This window comes from Nothoprocta perdicaria, unplaced genomic scaffold (assembly GCF_003342845.1).
Source record: "Nothoprocta perdicaria isolate Ctin4 unplaced genomic scaffold, notPer1 scaffold_6, whole genome shotgun sequence".
In the NCBI taxonomy this organism is placed as follows: domain Eukaryota; kingdom Metazoa; phylum Chordata; class Aves; order Tinamiformes; family Tinamidae; genus Nothoprocta; species Nothoprocta perdicaria.
Window position 1 is genome coordinate 1590337 of NW_020455865.1, and position 16420 is coordinate 1606756.

The window sequence follows — 16420 nt, forward strand, 5'->3', positions numbered from 1 at the left end:
TATGCATTATTTTATATAAAATGCATGAGTATATGTTATGTATTATCCATGTATATGTGTTCAATTTGACGTTTATGCATTTGGGGAGGATTTTTCCATAAAATGAGATGATTTACTACCCAAGGGCTATTCAGAGTGAGCATTTTGGGGACTGTTTCGGTTTTTCTGATAAGGGGACCTGCAGCACGGACTCGTGCCAATCCCCATGGGTGGCTGTGATTAAAAATGCCGCCATGAGGAGGTACCGAAACCAATGGGATAATAGGCCTGGCGTAATCCCAGGCAAGGAATGTGGTCGCTGCTGGACAAGGGAATTTTTGATCAAGGTGAAYCTGAGGCCCAGGAGCGCGTTCAGGCCTGCAGTAGGCAACGCCGGGCGCCCGCTTCCAAGATGGTCGCCGCGCCACATCCGGTGCCGCCGCCATCGTTTCGGAAATGGCCTCCACGCATGTCCTTTGAGCAGAGTTTCGTGCCCGTGGCCAAGATGGCCGACCCGGCCGCGATCACGTGGGCGGGGGCGGCGCCGAGGCCCGCCCCCGCGCGGAGGCGGTTCGCTTGTGGCGGCGCTTGGCCCCTCGCGCGCCCCGTCCGCCGTTGCCAAGCGGGCTGCGGAGCTATCATGGCAACCGGCCGTGCCGCGGCGGGGCTGCCCGGGCCGAGTCTGCGCCGCCGCTGATGGAGCCGCCCGGGGCCCGGCCCCGCTCCCCGGCCTCGGAGGCGGCCGAGCCCCCGGGCTCCCCCGCTCTCCCCGCCGAGGAGCACCCGCCCGCCGCACAGGAGGCGAAGCGCCGCGGGCCCGGCCCGCAGGGCCCGGCGGAGTGCGGGGCGCGGGCCGGGGCCGGGGATGGGCGCGAACCGGGCGGCCGGGCCCGGCGGCCCCGCGTCACCGTGGACAGCTCCAAGGCCAAGACGTCGCTGGAGGCGCTGAAGATCAGCCTGCGGCAGCTGCGCTGGAAGGAGGTGAGGCCCGGCCCGCACCGAGCCCTTTCCCTGCTGCCTTGCGGGGCCCAGCCCGGCCCGGCGGGGCCCTCGCTTCTCCCACTGCCTCCCTCTGCCGCTCCGCAGCCCCCGTTGCCCTGGCAAAACCCCCTCAGCCCGAGTCTACCATTGCCAGAGCTTTTCCCTGCCTCTTTCCTCCCCAGTGTCCCTGACCCAGGGTGAAAGCGACCCCCGCAGYGGGCAGGTCCTTCCAGTTGGTGTTTTCTGGCATTTCTCCATGTTGGTTATTTATAATTAGGTTCAAGGCATGAACCTGATTTATGACCTATGGGCACCAGCAGTTATGCAAGCCAAAATAGGAGTAATCGGATCTTACCCTTCAAAGCTTAAACTCATCCCTGAAAGGGACAAGAAATAAACCTCTCCCCCATGTAGAAATATCTGTTTTAAAAAAAAATTCTCCRTTTGCAGCCTCTCTTCCCTTTCACCCTTTATACCTCGCAAGTATGGGGATATGACATTGAGCAAGAAAGTGTGAGCTGGTAGATCGGCCTCTCAGCCTGAGAGTAAAACCTCTGTTTTACGCGTTATCTTGAGGCCGCATTAAACAACACGGGATGTGAGTAAAATGATACTGAACGGCTTAATAYGACATACATAACTTGTGTTCTTCTAAATGATTGTGTTGAGATAAGATATATGTCTATATTTTTTCCTGTAACTTTCTCAGCACAATATGAGGAGGCCAGTATTGTGCACGCTTGTTTTTAAAACTGGAAACCTGGCAATATGGGAACTGGAATGAAAATGATATTTTAACACTATTTTAATTCTGAAGAGATTTCTAATATATATCTCACTACAGATGCTAAATAGTTTTAAGTTGTAAGGCTCTTCTTTCCACAGTGACTTTATAAATGACTTCATAGAAGCCATTACCCTTTTGTAAGAAAAAGGGTATTTATAATCCAGTTGGAAAAGGGAAGCTGGAAGAGTCAAAGGACGTGATCGTTGGCTCAACTGCCCCATTTGACAAAGGCACCGTTGGGATGTGAGACTTCTGTCTTTTGTCTTGTCTCTTCCTCCAGGCCCACAGGATACTAATATTTCCGTACATATGATGGTATTTGTTTGTTTTGTTTTTAAATAAGGGATAGGAACCATTGCACAAAGTGTGCTCTGTATTGTTTAAACCTGACAATTAAAACCAACAGAATTGTTTTCTGGAGAGTGTACTTGTATTTGTTCGTAATAGCTGAAATCTTTAATACTACAAAGATATATGCTTCCTGCCATGAATTAATGCGTTATTATTTCAGTGACATATAACGCAAGGGTTGCATTTAATTTCTTTATTCTCATGGCAAAGTTTCATATTCCAAGTACCTGGATACTAWTGTAGTGAGTGCTTCTGATTTACTTGGGTTACCCCCAGGGATTATAGTGGTAACGAGACACATTTGCTGATTGAATTTTATCTTTTTTTTTTTTTTTTTTTTCCCTCCAATCTTTCCTGTTTCCTGAGATTTGGCTACTGGGTGAATCTGATTCTCTGCACTCGTTATCCTGCCCTAGAACTGACTTGGTTCACAGGCTCTTGTTACCTTCTTTAATATCTGCACCGTATTACCAGTATTCCCCTTCCTTCTCTGTATCCAACAATAGCAGCCGCTTTGGGCTTTACTTAATCTTTGTTTGTTTGCTGTCTCCCTTAATATCCTCTCTCCTCCATCCGTTAATTCAGTCAATATTTCTCATTAAGTTTGTTGCTTTCCCCTCTGACTTCTTTGTGTTGTTCTTAATAAAGAAGAGAACAAATATCGTATTTTGAGACATTTAACTGTACTGTCTAAACAATTAATAATTCATTCCTTATAAAGTCACTGAAATTTTTCTGCAAAATCTTTAGCTTCTTAGAATGAAGAGAGAAATACAAAAGAATGTGACAATATTTTTGTTTCTCAAGAAGTTATTTTCTCCTGCCAATATATATTTAGAATCAGTTAAAAATCAGATTTACTGGACATCCAAGATCTCAAACCCTTACCTGGATGTCAATCTTCTAAAATGCTGCTTTCTCCCCCTCAGATATTCTGACTTCTAAGTAGCAGCTAGGCCTGGAGGAAGGAAATTCTCCTTCAGTGGCTCTTGTTACACGTGTCATGGTGTAAGCGAAGGTGTTAACAGAGCTCTTGGCTTGCTTTTTGATGGAAACTTCAACATTTTGGTCCTTTGGTCTCTGCTAAAACTGGTGGAAAGAATTGGTTAGAAAGGAGTGGTATCCCCAAAACGGGCAACAGGCTTTAATGCATCACAGCCATGGAATCTTAGTTATAATGTTTAAATTTAAGTAGCATCAATGAAAAAGAGCATCAGCCCTCAAGTGGCTGACTGCATCAGTCAGTATCTCAAGGGCAATTACCTGGAATCTAGGAAATTCCCTAAGAAATGCTGTTACCTAATGCCAACTAATATCAGGTCAATGCCACATTTGCAATTTTAAAGTAGACCCATTTGCAGGGTTTCATTTGTTTTATTTTCAGGTGACACAGAGAGCATTTTGCAATATACTAATTGTTCTGTATTGAACAGCTAGAATGGGACAGACTCATCTGCCCACATGTGGAAGGAAGAGGTAAAATTACCAGTTTCTGCCTATGGGTGAATTCTCCATTTATATCTGAGCTCTTCCATAACTCTTAAGGTGTTTTATTTTTTCCTATGAGGCAAGAGTACTTTTTAGCTGTCGGTATTCAAGTCTTGTTTTCACAAAGTTCTGTTTTCTCACTTGCATGCAAGAAATCAATCTAAATAATGAGATACCGCATGGGAAGTCTTGGGGAAATTGATTGGTTTTTGGACAGCTGAAAACACAGTATATTGCAGAGCAAGAGCTGTAGCTATGTGACACCATTAGAAAATCTCTAGCCTAGTGGAGCAATCTGGAGAGAGGGGGAACTTGTTTTTTTTTATTTTTCTTTTTAATTGACGTTTAAAAATAAAATTAAAGATTTGATCATCCAGCTCTACTGGTTTGATACAGTTTTTAGCTACGGAAATCTTGAGTCAATTAAATTATCAACTACAATAGCCGTGTCTTGGGTAATGTACAAGGCTGGACTTTTTAAAAGGCATTGCAGGATTTTAATGTGCATGCTGTTGGAGCAGCTACTAACATCATTAGACTGGACTGTCTGATTTGGTGTGTCGGATTCTTTAAATGAACATGATATGCCAGATGAGATAATGGGCACAAATTGAGCTTGCATCCTGAGTTATTCATCACTTAATAAGTCATTTCTTCAACTGGCTTTCAATTACCAGGAAAATGGAAGAAGCGGATAACTCGGACATCAAATATCCCAGCATTTAGTGCTTCATTCGTTTCGCTGTTCGGTAGATGCACAGAGGCATAGAAATAGTTAGAAATTTTATGCTGGGAAAAGCAGACTAGGATCCAGTAGTTATTTAATTTGTCATTAAACATCATGGAGCAAACTGATGTGACCCATGAGACAGATCTTAAATTATTGGATTCCAATCAAGAGGTAGAAATAACCTGCCGGAAGAATTTGACTATGATTGATCAGTAGTTGTGTCAGAGTTGTGAAAACAGATTTGCTCACCGTGCAGCCTCCTGTTTTTTGTTCTCATGATTGCCATCCATGTCCAAATACAGAAAGATTTTAAATAAACACCTTGAAGAGTGAGTGAATTGTTTGCAATCTGCAAGTTGTTTGTGTTCCTGTGAGCACAGGGCTGGGCAGACGCAGCTTTGGTCACAGCTGTGACCCGTGCGCGGCGGCCGCTGCTGCTCGTGGGCTGCGTGGAGGCCGTGCTGAGACCCGGGACTGCTCCAGTCATCCACCGTCTTTTTAGATAGCCCCTGTAGCAGAAGCTGGAGTGAGGGCAGAAGAGCCTCTTGGCACGGGTTTGGGATGATTTCATATGTGCCTAACGCTGCCAGAGAGAGCTGAATAATCAAGCTTGTTTGTTGTTCTTTTTCTAAGCACTATTGTTGTGTTAAAATATGATGCAGATGATAGCAAATCCTTTCCAGCCCATTCAGGAGATTAGTTTGGTCTCATTGTTATACAAATCCAAATAATGTTTTTTTTTTCAGAAGTAGAGAAGCTACTATGCTATCTGAATCATCGATTCTGGTGTAAAATGGCTTCCGTTTTGCTGTGCAGAGGTGCTCACACTTCATCTCCAGTGAAATGATTTCTATGCAGTGTTCATAAAMCGCTTTGATATCCTCTGTAGATGAAAGATGTTATATAAATGCAAATTTCATTCCTTTCCTTTCAATTCCATTTAATAAATAAATAATTTTTTCAGGTTTTAGTGGGAAGGGAAGCTCAAGACTTAATACTAAATCTGTATTCTGCGTATACCTGTGGAAAGAGGTTAAGGCCACTSATTGTCTTTCAGAGCCTAACAGAATTAATTTTTGCATGTGCAAAATAGTTTTTTTGCTGTCTGAATAATAATGAAATAAGCGGAGAATCCTCTAACTCTGCTATTGTGTATTTCCCCACATGAGTGAGGAAATAGAGAAAGGCTGCATCACAAAATTAGCATTCTAAATTTAATTTTCAAAGCTGTTTAGTAAATAAACCTAAACTTTAATTAAAGTAGCAGCTAAAGTAAATAATTCACTCAAATTTATGCAGTTTTTTTTTCTCTTTTGTGCTGAGAAGGAATCCAAGGCTTAAAGGAATACACTAAAGGAAGAAAAAATASATTTTGGGGTAAAGAATGAGTAGTTTTCGCAGCATACTGTGGTTGTTAAGRTACACTTGCAGAGTTTCTTTAAATATGTTAACTATTTTGTAGTTATGGGGTGTGGAAGATGATAGATATTTAATAGAACTGGATCTCGAAAATGTTGTAGTTGTAATTATGGCATACAGTTTGAAAAAGATGCAATCTATTAATATAATAGGTTGTTATGAATGTACTTGATAAGATAATCCACTCTAGTTACCATTGGAAATTTATGGCCAAATCTTGTGTGAATGGGAAAATAAACTCTTACCTTATTAGGTTGTTTAATATTGCTGGCATAATCGCCTTAGACCTAAATAAGATAAAAGTATGCACTTAACAGTGATTAGATAAATACAGTTACCTCACTTAAAAAGCTTTCTTTATTTAATATTTTTGATGCAGCTTTTGCATCCATTTAATCTAGCTTGCTCAGAGTGCATTGCAGTTATGTCCCTTCTTGAATTTTAGAAGCTTGAGCTGAACAAAGTGGAGCACATTTGGTTTTGATAGAAGGCTGTTGAGTAATTTATGCTTTATATTTTAGAAAAGTAATGAACAAATATTGCCATTTTGTTTCAAAACTTCTCATATCTCTTTTGCAGTTTCCATGTGGCAGGCGCTTGCCGTGTGATATCTATTGGCACGGGGTGTCGTTTCATGATAATGACATATTCTCAGGTCAAGTCAACAAGTTTCCAGGTACCTTACCTCTGCTTCTGATTTAAACAAATGCTTTAAAACCGTAACAATTTTAGCTGATTTTGTGTTTTACTATTTCTTCTGAACCACCTGCCTACCCAGATGACAGTATTTTCAGAGTGTTATTCTTGGTAGGTGATTTTTGCTTAGGGGAGAATTTGGGAGGGAGGTGGTTATAGAGCTTGTGTGAAGGTAAGGGGATCTTGTAAGCAATTAAAACAAATAGGCTTATTTGTCAATTTGTGTGTGTTTAGGGGGTTAGGAGAGATTCCTCTTAAATTTAGATTAGTCTTAATCCTTTTCTTCTCCTCCTAGATTATCTTTTGGACTTTTTCTTGCTATTTCTGTGTGGGTTATCCACTATTTAAGTTATTAGAATCATAATAACAGATGGAATTTATTTGAAGTCCAATGCGTTTCCCATCTCCAACTTTTGATACATCTAAATAGACTGAGGGTGATAGGAAGAGAAAATAGTGTAYTTGAATTTGGCGATCACCCTTTTTGGATTGCAGAGTAAGTCTCTCAACATTACAAAGGTATATAGGATTAGGGTTAGACTATGTGGAAAAATTAAAGCCCAGACCAATAAAAGTAAAAGGCAGTGTTTCCATTCTCCTTTTCTAAATACTATATGAGATCATATTCCTGATTTTTGCTTAGTTACATACTAACTAAAAAATGTATCCTGACTTTTGTTTATTCAACATATATTTCTTATATCCTGGTATGAATTTAGAAAAAGACTGAGTTTTATGATGTGATTTAAGTGAGGTAAGCATGCAGTTACTCTGTGCTATTTAACATCATTAGCAGTGTGGAATATTTGAATTCGTTTTTCTTTTGTAGTGGGAAAAAATTGTTTTGAACTCTGTCCTATTACAGGGAGAACAGACATCCTCAAGTGGATTTTTTAATATTGAAGAGTTCACGTCAGCCCTCATCTTATTATGACTATTCTTCTTCTTTAAGCTCCCTTATTTCTCATTTAATCCCATTTGAGAGCTCTCTAAACAATAGCTAAGATCTTATGTATTGACTTACCTAAGCCCTTTGCTTCAGATTTATTGCTGCTGTTAGTATGCTGTGAGAATGCGAAACCTTGGATAGCTATCGAACTCAGTGCTCTTCACCCTGACTTTCTATGGGCAGTTCACATTAATATCAAATAGTATAGTTTTCTGGTGGTTTGAATTGCATAGTGTCATGTGAATGTTACCTTCTCTGTGCTCTGCCTTCTGTGTGATAAGCAAGCAGAATGCGTAGATTCTTTCTCCTTAAGAGATCTTAATTCTTCTGTTATTTAATTGTGATGTATTTAAAAAAAAAAAACGTAGAAGGATTGATCCTCAGAAAGGCCTTTCCATAAAGGTAGCTTTTTTGGTCACATCTCTTGTTGCCTGTTGTGCCCTGTTGCTTTCTCGCTCCTCCCTGAAGCTCTGGAACCGAAATCAACCATACTCGGCAGAGGTAGAAATTTGCTGACGTGGTGGTAAAGCCCACAGTTCTGACTGAGAAAGAAGTTGCAACATGAACTGAGCTGTGATGTTTGACAGCACATAAATCAACACAAGAGTAACACACAATGCCTTGGAAAAAGCTTTGATCAGAACACACTAATCCAGACATGGGGTAAAGCAAACTTCAGATTCAAAKCTACAGGAAAACTGGCTTCCTAAGTTCTATTGCTCACAAAGTCTATTCTGYCCGACACAATTGCTTAAGTGAATGCAAAATAAATACAAAGCAGTTTCTTACATTTAAATTGAATTGTTTTCTATTCTTGAAATGTTATCAAGCCAAGGCATTAGTTGTTGACTACAGCAAAGGCAGTAATTGCTATTAGACTAAAGCACTTCCCTTTATTATTCTGAGCTCTCTTTTGGACAGCTAATAGCTCTTCTCAGTATGATACAGTAGTCAGGGAAGGGCTACGCTTTTTTTTTTCCTATATGGTGAGTAATGATACAGCAATCTACTTTTACAATGAGGCCTCAGTGACATTTCTTCATTGCCTTTAAATAATATCTGTTATTTTCCCTAGGTATGACGGAGATGGTACGCAAAATTACACTGAGCCGGGCAGTGCGAACAATGCAGTATCTGTTTCCTCTTGAGTATAACTTCTATCCCCGATCCTGGATTCTGCCAGATGAATCTTCCTTCTTTGAGAAAGAGGTAGAATACTTTTACTCTCAGAATAATTTAAATTTTTCCATATGGTGGGCATGTCATTTTATTTTTCATTTCTACTYGATTATTAAAAAAATCACACTTATGTAGGTGCTGTGGATGGCATTGTTTCTCATTTGCCTGAGGTCAGACTTTTTTTTTCCTTCTAGAATAAATTTAGGAGCATTAAACTTTTTTGCAATACCAGAAGAAATATTTAAAAATTAAACACAATAGAAACAGAAATCCTTTCCCCACATACTCTACTGAGTTTAAGGGGACTGAGTATTGGTAGTTCTAATACTATAGTTTGTGGTTTGTGTTATGTCTTCAGGTTCATTACTACTGGAATCTTGTTAGTCCATCTTCCCTGTTTTATCTGAATCCCTCAGAAGAGTTTTCTGTTGTGTGTTGTTTTAAATATATGCACATTTTTTTCTGTGTAATTTTTTGAGTGTCCTGTCAGACTGTTACTTTGTTTAAATATCCAAAATGTAACAAAATGCCATTCTTTTTTCAGCTGGTGTTCAGTTCTGTTATTGCAAATATTTTTAAAATATTATATGTGTTTGTTTTAACTCTGTCTGACTCGCCCAGTGCATTCTTGTATTCTGCAGTATCCTCTGCTTGGAAAAGTGAGCAGGAAAAGGTATGGACTTTATTAGACTTCTATACTGTATGTTACTTTTTAGATAACTATCATTTCCACAATCCAGTTAAATCCATGATCATCTTTTAATATGTACTCTGCAAGTATACTGGGCCACTGCCATGACACTGCTAGTAACAGTAAAAATAAACACAATTCCAATAGTATTTCAGGTTTGTTACTGAAAATGAAAGACCGCTTCGTAAACTTATAAGTTACAAAGTCAATTTAGACATGACAGGCAAATAAGTAAAAATAAAACAGAAATAAGCTTTCAAAATGATGCACTGGGGTTCTAGCTGTGATTCTTTTGGGAATCATTCTTGTCTCGGTTACAAGACACTGATGAAACTGATCAGCACATGGGGATGTGATCTGCTACCAGGCTAAGGGTACAGTACCCCGTGGGGTCAGCAGGTGGCACTGTAAATAAATATTTGGGGGAAGAGGATTTGGGTTTTGCTCCAAGAAAAACAGATGTCCAGTAACACATTCCTCAGAATTTCCTTTGCATATGTTCTTCCATCTGTGTTTGAGAAAAGCACGGTTCTTGTTATAAAACACTATATTTTATGTTGCAAAAGTTTAGATTCTGCTTAACAGAAGTTTGTAATGTAACCCCTCCAAAACAAGAAAGCACACAAAACAAAAAATCCCCGATCCTCAAATTATGAACCCTAACTGATTCAAAACCCTTTTCACTTGGAGTTTTCTGATCTCTCAGTAGGAGCTTTCCAATCTTTTCTGCTATTTATGTGTGCATGTATTTTTCTTTTATTTGTTTGCTTTACAATTGAGAGACCTTTCTATTGTTGAAAATGTGATCTCTCAAAGACTGAATTTATGGTTCATTCACAAACAGCATGAGTGGTGCCTGCATTTTAGATGCACCCTTATAAGAACTGGCATATGCTTGAATTTGTGATTGCCATATGGGCATCAGCTTGAACAGAAGATGACTTAACCATCACAGGTACTTCTAAAAAAGAGACTTACATTGTCATGAACTTCAGCAACTAAGTAGACAAGTCATGCTGAAACCTGTGCTGCTGTGGCTTCAGTATTACTGACATTCAAGCCCATTAAAGTTCATTACCAAATTTCATGATTTCTGTTGCAGCATAGGTACAGATTAGACAGGAGAAGAAAATTTGGTGCCATTTATAGTATGGAATTTTATCTYAAAGAGTTGGACAGAGAATTTAACACCTGTGAGCCTTTGCCTCTTTTAGAAATGGTAAAAGAATGGCAATTACTAAAGGAAGAAATTTGTTGGCCAATCTAATAATTAATCTTGTGTGGTATAAAAGCCAGTAATCAATGAGAGAGCTGCCTTTTTTAGCAGTTGGCTGCAGATTTGATTCATATTGGGAAACACTAKCAAAATGATAGTTCCCTTGGCAGCATTCATATTAAACTGAAATAGTGGGTTTTTTTAAATTGCTTTACAGTTTTAATCAGTAAGCATGTATTTATCTCTTTATTATTTACCTATTTTTGTGACATCAAACATTGTTTACTAACATGTCACCATATCTGTAGATAAGCTACGGATGAACAGATTTATCAGGGGCTGTGACTACTTCACCATTAGAAAAGAATCTACTGGAATCTCAGCCCTGATAAGAACTTGTTTCAGCTTGAGATTCAAACTAAGACCTTGGTTACTCTCATGTTGCCTCCTGTCTGCTGTCTGTAAGGATGATGAGTAGACCTAGTGTGATTAATTTTTAATAAGAATCTAATTTGCGTCTGATTTCCAGCACAGCATATTTTTGGTTTAATGAGATTTTTCAACTATTGGGCATCTTTTAGACTTATGGGCTTAAACATTCTGGCCTATATGCTACCAAATCTTATAGCCCATTTTATATATTTTTTCAGTTCAACATACTCATTCAGCTAGTATTTTAATCATTAAAGATAAACCTGCAATTGGGCCAGATTTACACTCCATCAGGCATTGTACCATCCCTCACTACTGACTGTAAATGGTTAACATGTTTTTAAAGATAATGAGTCAGTTGAGTTTGTCATTTTGCCGTGCATCTCTGTGCTATTTTGTTTGGAACTATGTCTGCATCAAATGTCACAAGTATTGTAATTAAACAAAAAAAAMCCTCCAAAGTGAAACATTTTACATCTCTCTGCAGTTAGTCTGGATTGAAATGTTACATTCTGCTCTCATCTGTAGTAAACACGTATCTTGTTCTGAACTGAAATAACACTCAATGACTGTTTTAAAATGCAATATTTCAAAAGCAGATTGCCTTTGCATCTGCAACAATAGTCCCCAGAAAGCATTATCTTTCTCAAAAAACTGCTGCTGTAGCAGAGCAAAAGTCGCCTGAGGCAGGAAGAGCAGAAATGGGGAGCAGGAGGCAGATTGTCCTTGTGCTTTTAAGGGAGAGTGAGTCTTTATTACTTTCTGCCCTATTAGACCTCCATTGGCACTTTGTACATATGACTTGGATTGTAGTACAGCAGTTTTAGTAGTGGGTGTTTAAGATTAATCAAATACTTACCAGAATGCTAGCATGAACTAGAAAGAATCCTCTAGTATGCACTGTAATACCCTTTAAGGAGAAGATTATTACAAGGGGATAAAATCCTGCTTTCCTTATTTGCACATCTAGGGCCACTGATCTAATTGGACTTATTTATCCATACACTGTTTATGTAAGCTTAATCCCCATTGTGTTGTTTTGCTCTTTCAAGTGACCTATTTTGATGAGGGACCTTTCATTGCATTAGTGTGATTACTTGTCCATGAGAAAAATCCTAATCTAAATAATTAAACTTGTATTTAAGCTGTAGTTACTGGAGAGGTTTTTAGTAATGTGGTTCTCAATAGAATAAATAATTGGATAGAATGTAACCAAAAGTACTTCTGGTCTTTGGAAATGTCGGAGGAGAGCTAAAGTGTGGATTAGTTGCTTAGCATAGTCACAGAARAGAGAGTTTTGTCTGAAAATCACCATTCTGTTAGTGGTAGCTGCTTCCCGTGTTGCAGTTCTTCATGCTGCAGTGCCAGGGCTGACCTGACAATTGATTGTTTTCTCTTTGTTAGTTCGCATCCTCAGGCACCTTCAAGCCAGTCTCCAGCTGTTGCCAGGGAGAGGGCTGCCTGGCGTGGGAAGCGGTGGCAGYGGCTTCTTCCAGCAGGTTGCTGGCTGGGCGGGGAGAACGGGCTCCCCAGCGCAGTTCTAGCCTCTTGGAATGAGTGAATGTAAGACAAGGATTGTCTGTACTAAGAATATCTGTGATATTTCAGTATGTTAATGTGGCATCGTTCCATTTAGAAAACAGGAAATTTGAAGTATTTTCCCTTTCTGGATCTCTCGAGAAGCTGATATAGTTGTCAGGCTGGATCCTGCACGTTTAGAGCTGCATCCTGTGTTGGGGATGCCTTGCATTGCCCGTGCACTACTCTGCGTTTCATGACCTATGGTCTATCATTGTTTATGGAAATGTGGATTTTATAGTTSCATTTTGAAATTTACAATTTATGCTCTAACAACTTCTTTCCTCGCAAATACCTGTGAATGACAGTGGTGCTGGATTCATAACCCCATGGATGGTGCTGGACTCATATCCTGCTTTATGTGTGAGGATCAAGACACTCTATAATACCCTTTATTTTGTATTTCAGCTAATAGGGCATATCTGCAGTTCTGTAGGATATTTAGGTTCTGCCAAAGCAGAGATATTTCCCCTACACTGTTTTCATTTCTAGGTAAACCAATTCCCTTATTCACCCAAGAATCAAAGGCACACTTTTGAAAAACTCAGGATGAGTAGACAAGGTTTATTATTCATAGATATCTACAAAGCACTGAGAGAACTAACACAAGTATCAAGGTTCAAGTGGCTGTAAACAATACAGAAATAGGCAGTTCTCTAACAAAATTTTAAAGCTGACTTTAATAGACTTTCATAGCAAGGTACTACAAGCAAGAGAATGAAGTCAATACTGAAAAGTAGTGGTTTGCTAACTTTTGGGGGGGCTTCATCTTGCTATTTCTGTGACTTGCTATTTTTATTTGTRTATTCATAGAATGTGAATAGATGTCAGATTTTCTCGCCTCCTAGTTTCCTCCATAGTGGGAGCGTCTCCCTTTGCTACATACATGTAAGTTCAATTGTCAGAGTGTCTCTTAGGACAAAATGTTTCCTGGAATCATTCCATTAGTGCAATTTGTTAGCTGTCAAGTACATTTGACATAGTCTTTAAGAAATCCCCAAACTAAAAGCATTTCCCCAGAGAGAAGCATGGTGACTTTTCTAAGGTTTTTTTGCCTATTAAAAGGATCATGCCCGGGCCAGTGGTGGTGGTGGCCGTGCACCCTGTGTTTGTTTCCTGCAGAGCCGGCGCCGCGGGCGCCCAGGACAGCCAGCATCTGCTCCAGCCTGAGCACGTGACAGGGAATGCACTGCAGAGGCCTCCAGAGGTTTTGGTTCAGTACCAAATACCAACAACTTTTCAAGAAACTTTCCATCTGACTTTGCAATTAGCCTGCCGAGAAGCATTTTGGCTGTCRTGTATTATGAACAGATCTTTCTGGTACAGATCACAGCCTCTGATAAGATAGAATTTTATTTTTTTYACGTTGGGTTTTCACATGCCAGTCCTAGTGGGAGTTTTGCATCAATTTAGAAGAATCTTTAGTTTGGAAAATGGTGCTAGCTAGCAACTGGGGCAAAAACTGATRCCTTGTTTGTTGTAAATTGTGGTATCTGTTTCCTGTCTGTATATGACTCGATATTTCCTTGTTTAATTAACACTAGACATCTCATTGTGAAAATCATTTGCTAGTGGAAAAGATTATTTCCACGGCTGAACCAAGATTTTTCTATGCATCTTGTGCAGTCTTTGAGGTGTATTTATTGCAAGAGCACTGAATGAAACCATTGCTTCTCTTTATTGTGAACCTGAAGGGATCAGGAGCCTTCAGGGGTTAAGGGGAGGAGGGTGAGCGAAGCAACAGGGAATGTCTCTAGTCATAGTGTATATTTGAGGCGTACTAGTGTGTATGGGGTGTTCCAACAGTTCGTGGAGAGCCCAAAGGAGGGACAACTTCATGTAGATGCAAGTGTCAAAGAGCATGTGAACCTGGAGCATCATGTTAACCTGGCAGCCTGTCCCAAGAGAAGGGGACGGTCCTAAACCACCTCTTTGCATTTCCGAGGGCTTGCAGTCACTTTGACCTGAACACAGCTCATTATCTATATATGACTTAGTCCTTTAGTAAGGAGCCTTAAATCTTAAAATAGAAGATTTAAAGATATTTTTAAAAGCAATCTACTTTAAAGAAGGTAAAACCAGTCTCAATCATCTAGCTGTACTTCATGTTATTAAAGGCCTGAGAGAGTCTGTGGTAGATCCTGCTCTCTTCATTTCAGATCTGTTGTTTAACTGTTTGCAAACTCAGACTTTTTTTTTCCTGCATTGGATGTATTGCTTCACTTTCTTGAAGACTCTTTCCAATCAGGACAGTTGAGCATTTTTCAAATCAAAATAGAAATTCTGAAACGCTCACCACATGTGAGTCAGTTAGACTTGGAAATTTTATTTGAGAGATCTGGGACTGCTAATTTCTTTTGGAAGTGCRTTTTAGACAATGGAACTGAAGCCCATTGGAGATTTAAAGTTTTCGTCTTCAATATGAAGATGTCTGTTAGTGGGAAGATGCATGTTTCCAAAGGAAATTTCAGACGCCTGTCTCTGAAGATGCTATTTTTGTAAAGCTGTATTACGAAAAGGGCAGAACATAATTTTGAGTTGTTATTTTCAATGATGCAGGATTGATCTTAACTTTGGGAGATCTTATGTTATGCTGGTTGTGGCTGGGCTTGGGTKTTAGTTTGGGAGACTTTAACTGTGTTATTGCATCAGTTGTGCATCAGCTGTTTTGAGGATATAAAAGTTTTTTTCTTTTCTTTTTTTTTTTTCCTGCACAAGTATATGCTTAAAAAGAAAAAATGAATGCTACTGTACATAACATTAGTCATAAGAGTCAAATTTTGTTTCCTTCTCCCACTATTGTTTGATTTATACCTCAGTAACTAAGCTAATTTCCTTAAGTTAATGATTATTTTTGTTGATAGTTATTCAAAGCACAGCACAAAAGTTTAGCTTTACAATTTCTTATGCGTTAATATGTAGTATAATGGACCCAATGAAATACATTGCATTTCATATTGTAAATTGTTACTAAAATTAAAAAGAAGTTCCTGATACCATTTATGCGAAGGCTTGTTCTATAGAAAACACTTCTATTGGCACTGGTAACTCCCTACTCATGCTTTTTTTTGTTRTTGTTGGGTTTGTGCTTGTTGGCACTGTTTATATGCTACCTTTTTCRCACGGTGTTTACTACTATAGTGATGTGATCATATTGTTTTCATTATTTTTGCTTGTGAATGCGATTTGTTAGTTTCTGTCTTCCCCACTTTTTAGTGTTCTTCAGCGTAATTCTTCTTTTCCTTGTAGATTCGTGTGATGAAAGACAGGGATCCATCCTGGAAGCCCACTTTTATTGTAAAACCTGATGGAGGTTGCCAGGGGGATGGAATCTACCTCATTAAAGACCCTAGTGACATCAGACTGACAGGAGGGCTTCAGAGCAGGCCAGCTGTGGTCCAGGAATATATTTGCAAACCACTGCTTGTTGACAAACTCAAGTTTGATATTCGTCTGTATGTCTTACTGAAGTCTTTAGAACCCTTAGAGATTTATATAGCCAAAGATGGACTTTCCAGATTTTGTACAGAGCCCTATCAAGAACCCACTCTCAAAAATTTGCACCAGGTTTTTATGCACTTAACCAACTATTCATTAAACATTCATAGTGGGAACTTCATCCATTCTGACAATGCAAACACTGGCAGCAAGAGGACTTTTTCAAGCATTCTGTGCAGACTGTCTTCCAAAGGAGTTGATGTCAAAAAGGTGTGGTCAGATATAATTTCATTGGTGATTAAAACAATTATTGCCCTAACACCAGAACTAAAAGTTTACTATCAGTCTGACATACCATCAGGAAAGCCTGGGCCAACTTGCTTTCAGGTGGGTAGGAATTTTTACTAAGAATGCTATTTACAATTTATATGCATGAATTAAATGTATGGATATTTCATTCCTTTTCTACATTTTTTAACTCATTTTGTTCGTCAGTGAGAGGAAGT

The 16420-nt window shown here is 39.4% G+C and overlaps 1 protein-coding gene across 1 annotated transcript in view; it reads left to right on the plus strand.

Annotated features, from left to right (window-relative positions):
* Nucleotides 1-675: 675 nt before the first annotated feature.
* Nucleotides 676-16420, plus strand: part of TTLL11 (tubulin tyrosine ligase like 11) — a 36695-nt gene continuing 20950 nt past the window's right edge. The window contains exons 1-4 of the mRNA XM_026049185.1: nucleotides 676-960; nucleotides 6315-6411; nucleotides 8456-8589; nucleotides 15726-16301. Of these exons, the coding sequence (XP_025904970.1) occupies nucleotides 676-960; nucleotides 6315-6411; nucleotides 8456-8589; nucleotides 15726-16301 (1092 nt within the window). The remainder of the gene's footprint in view (nucleotides 961-6314; nucleotides 6412-8455; nucleotides 8590-15725; nucleotides 16302-16420) is intronic.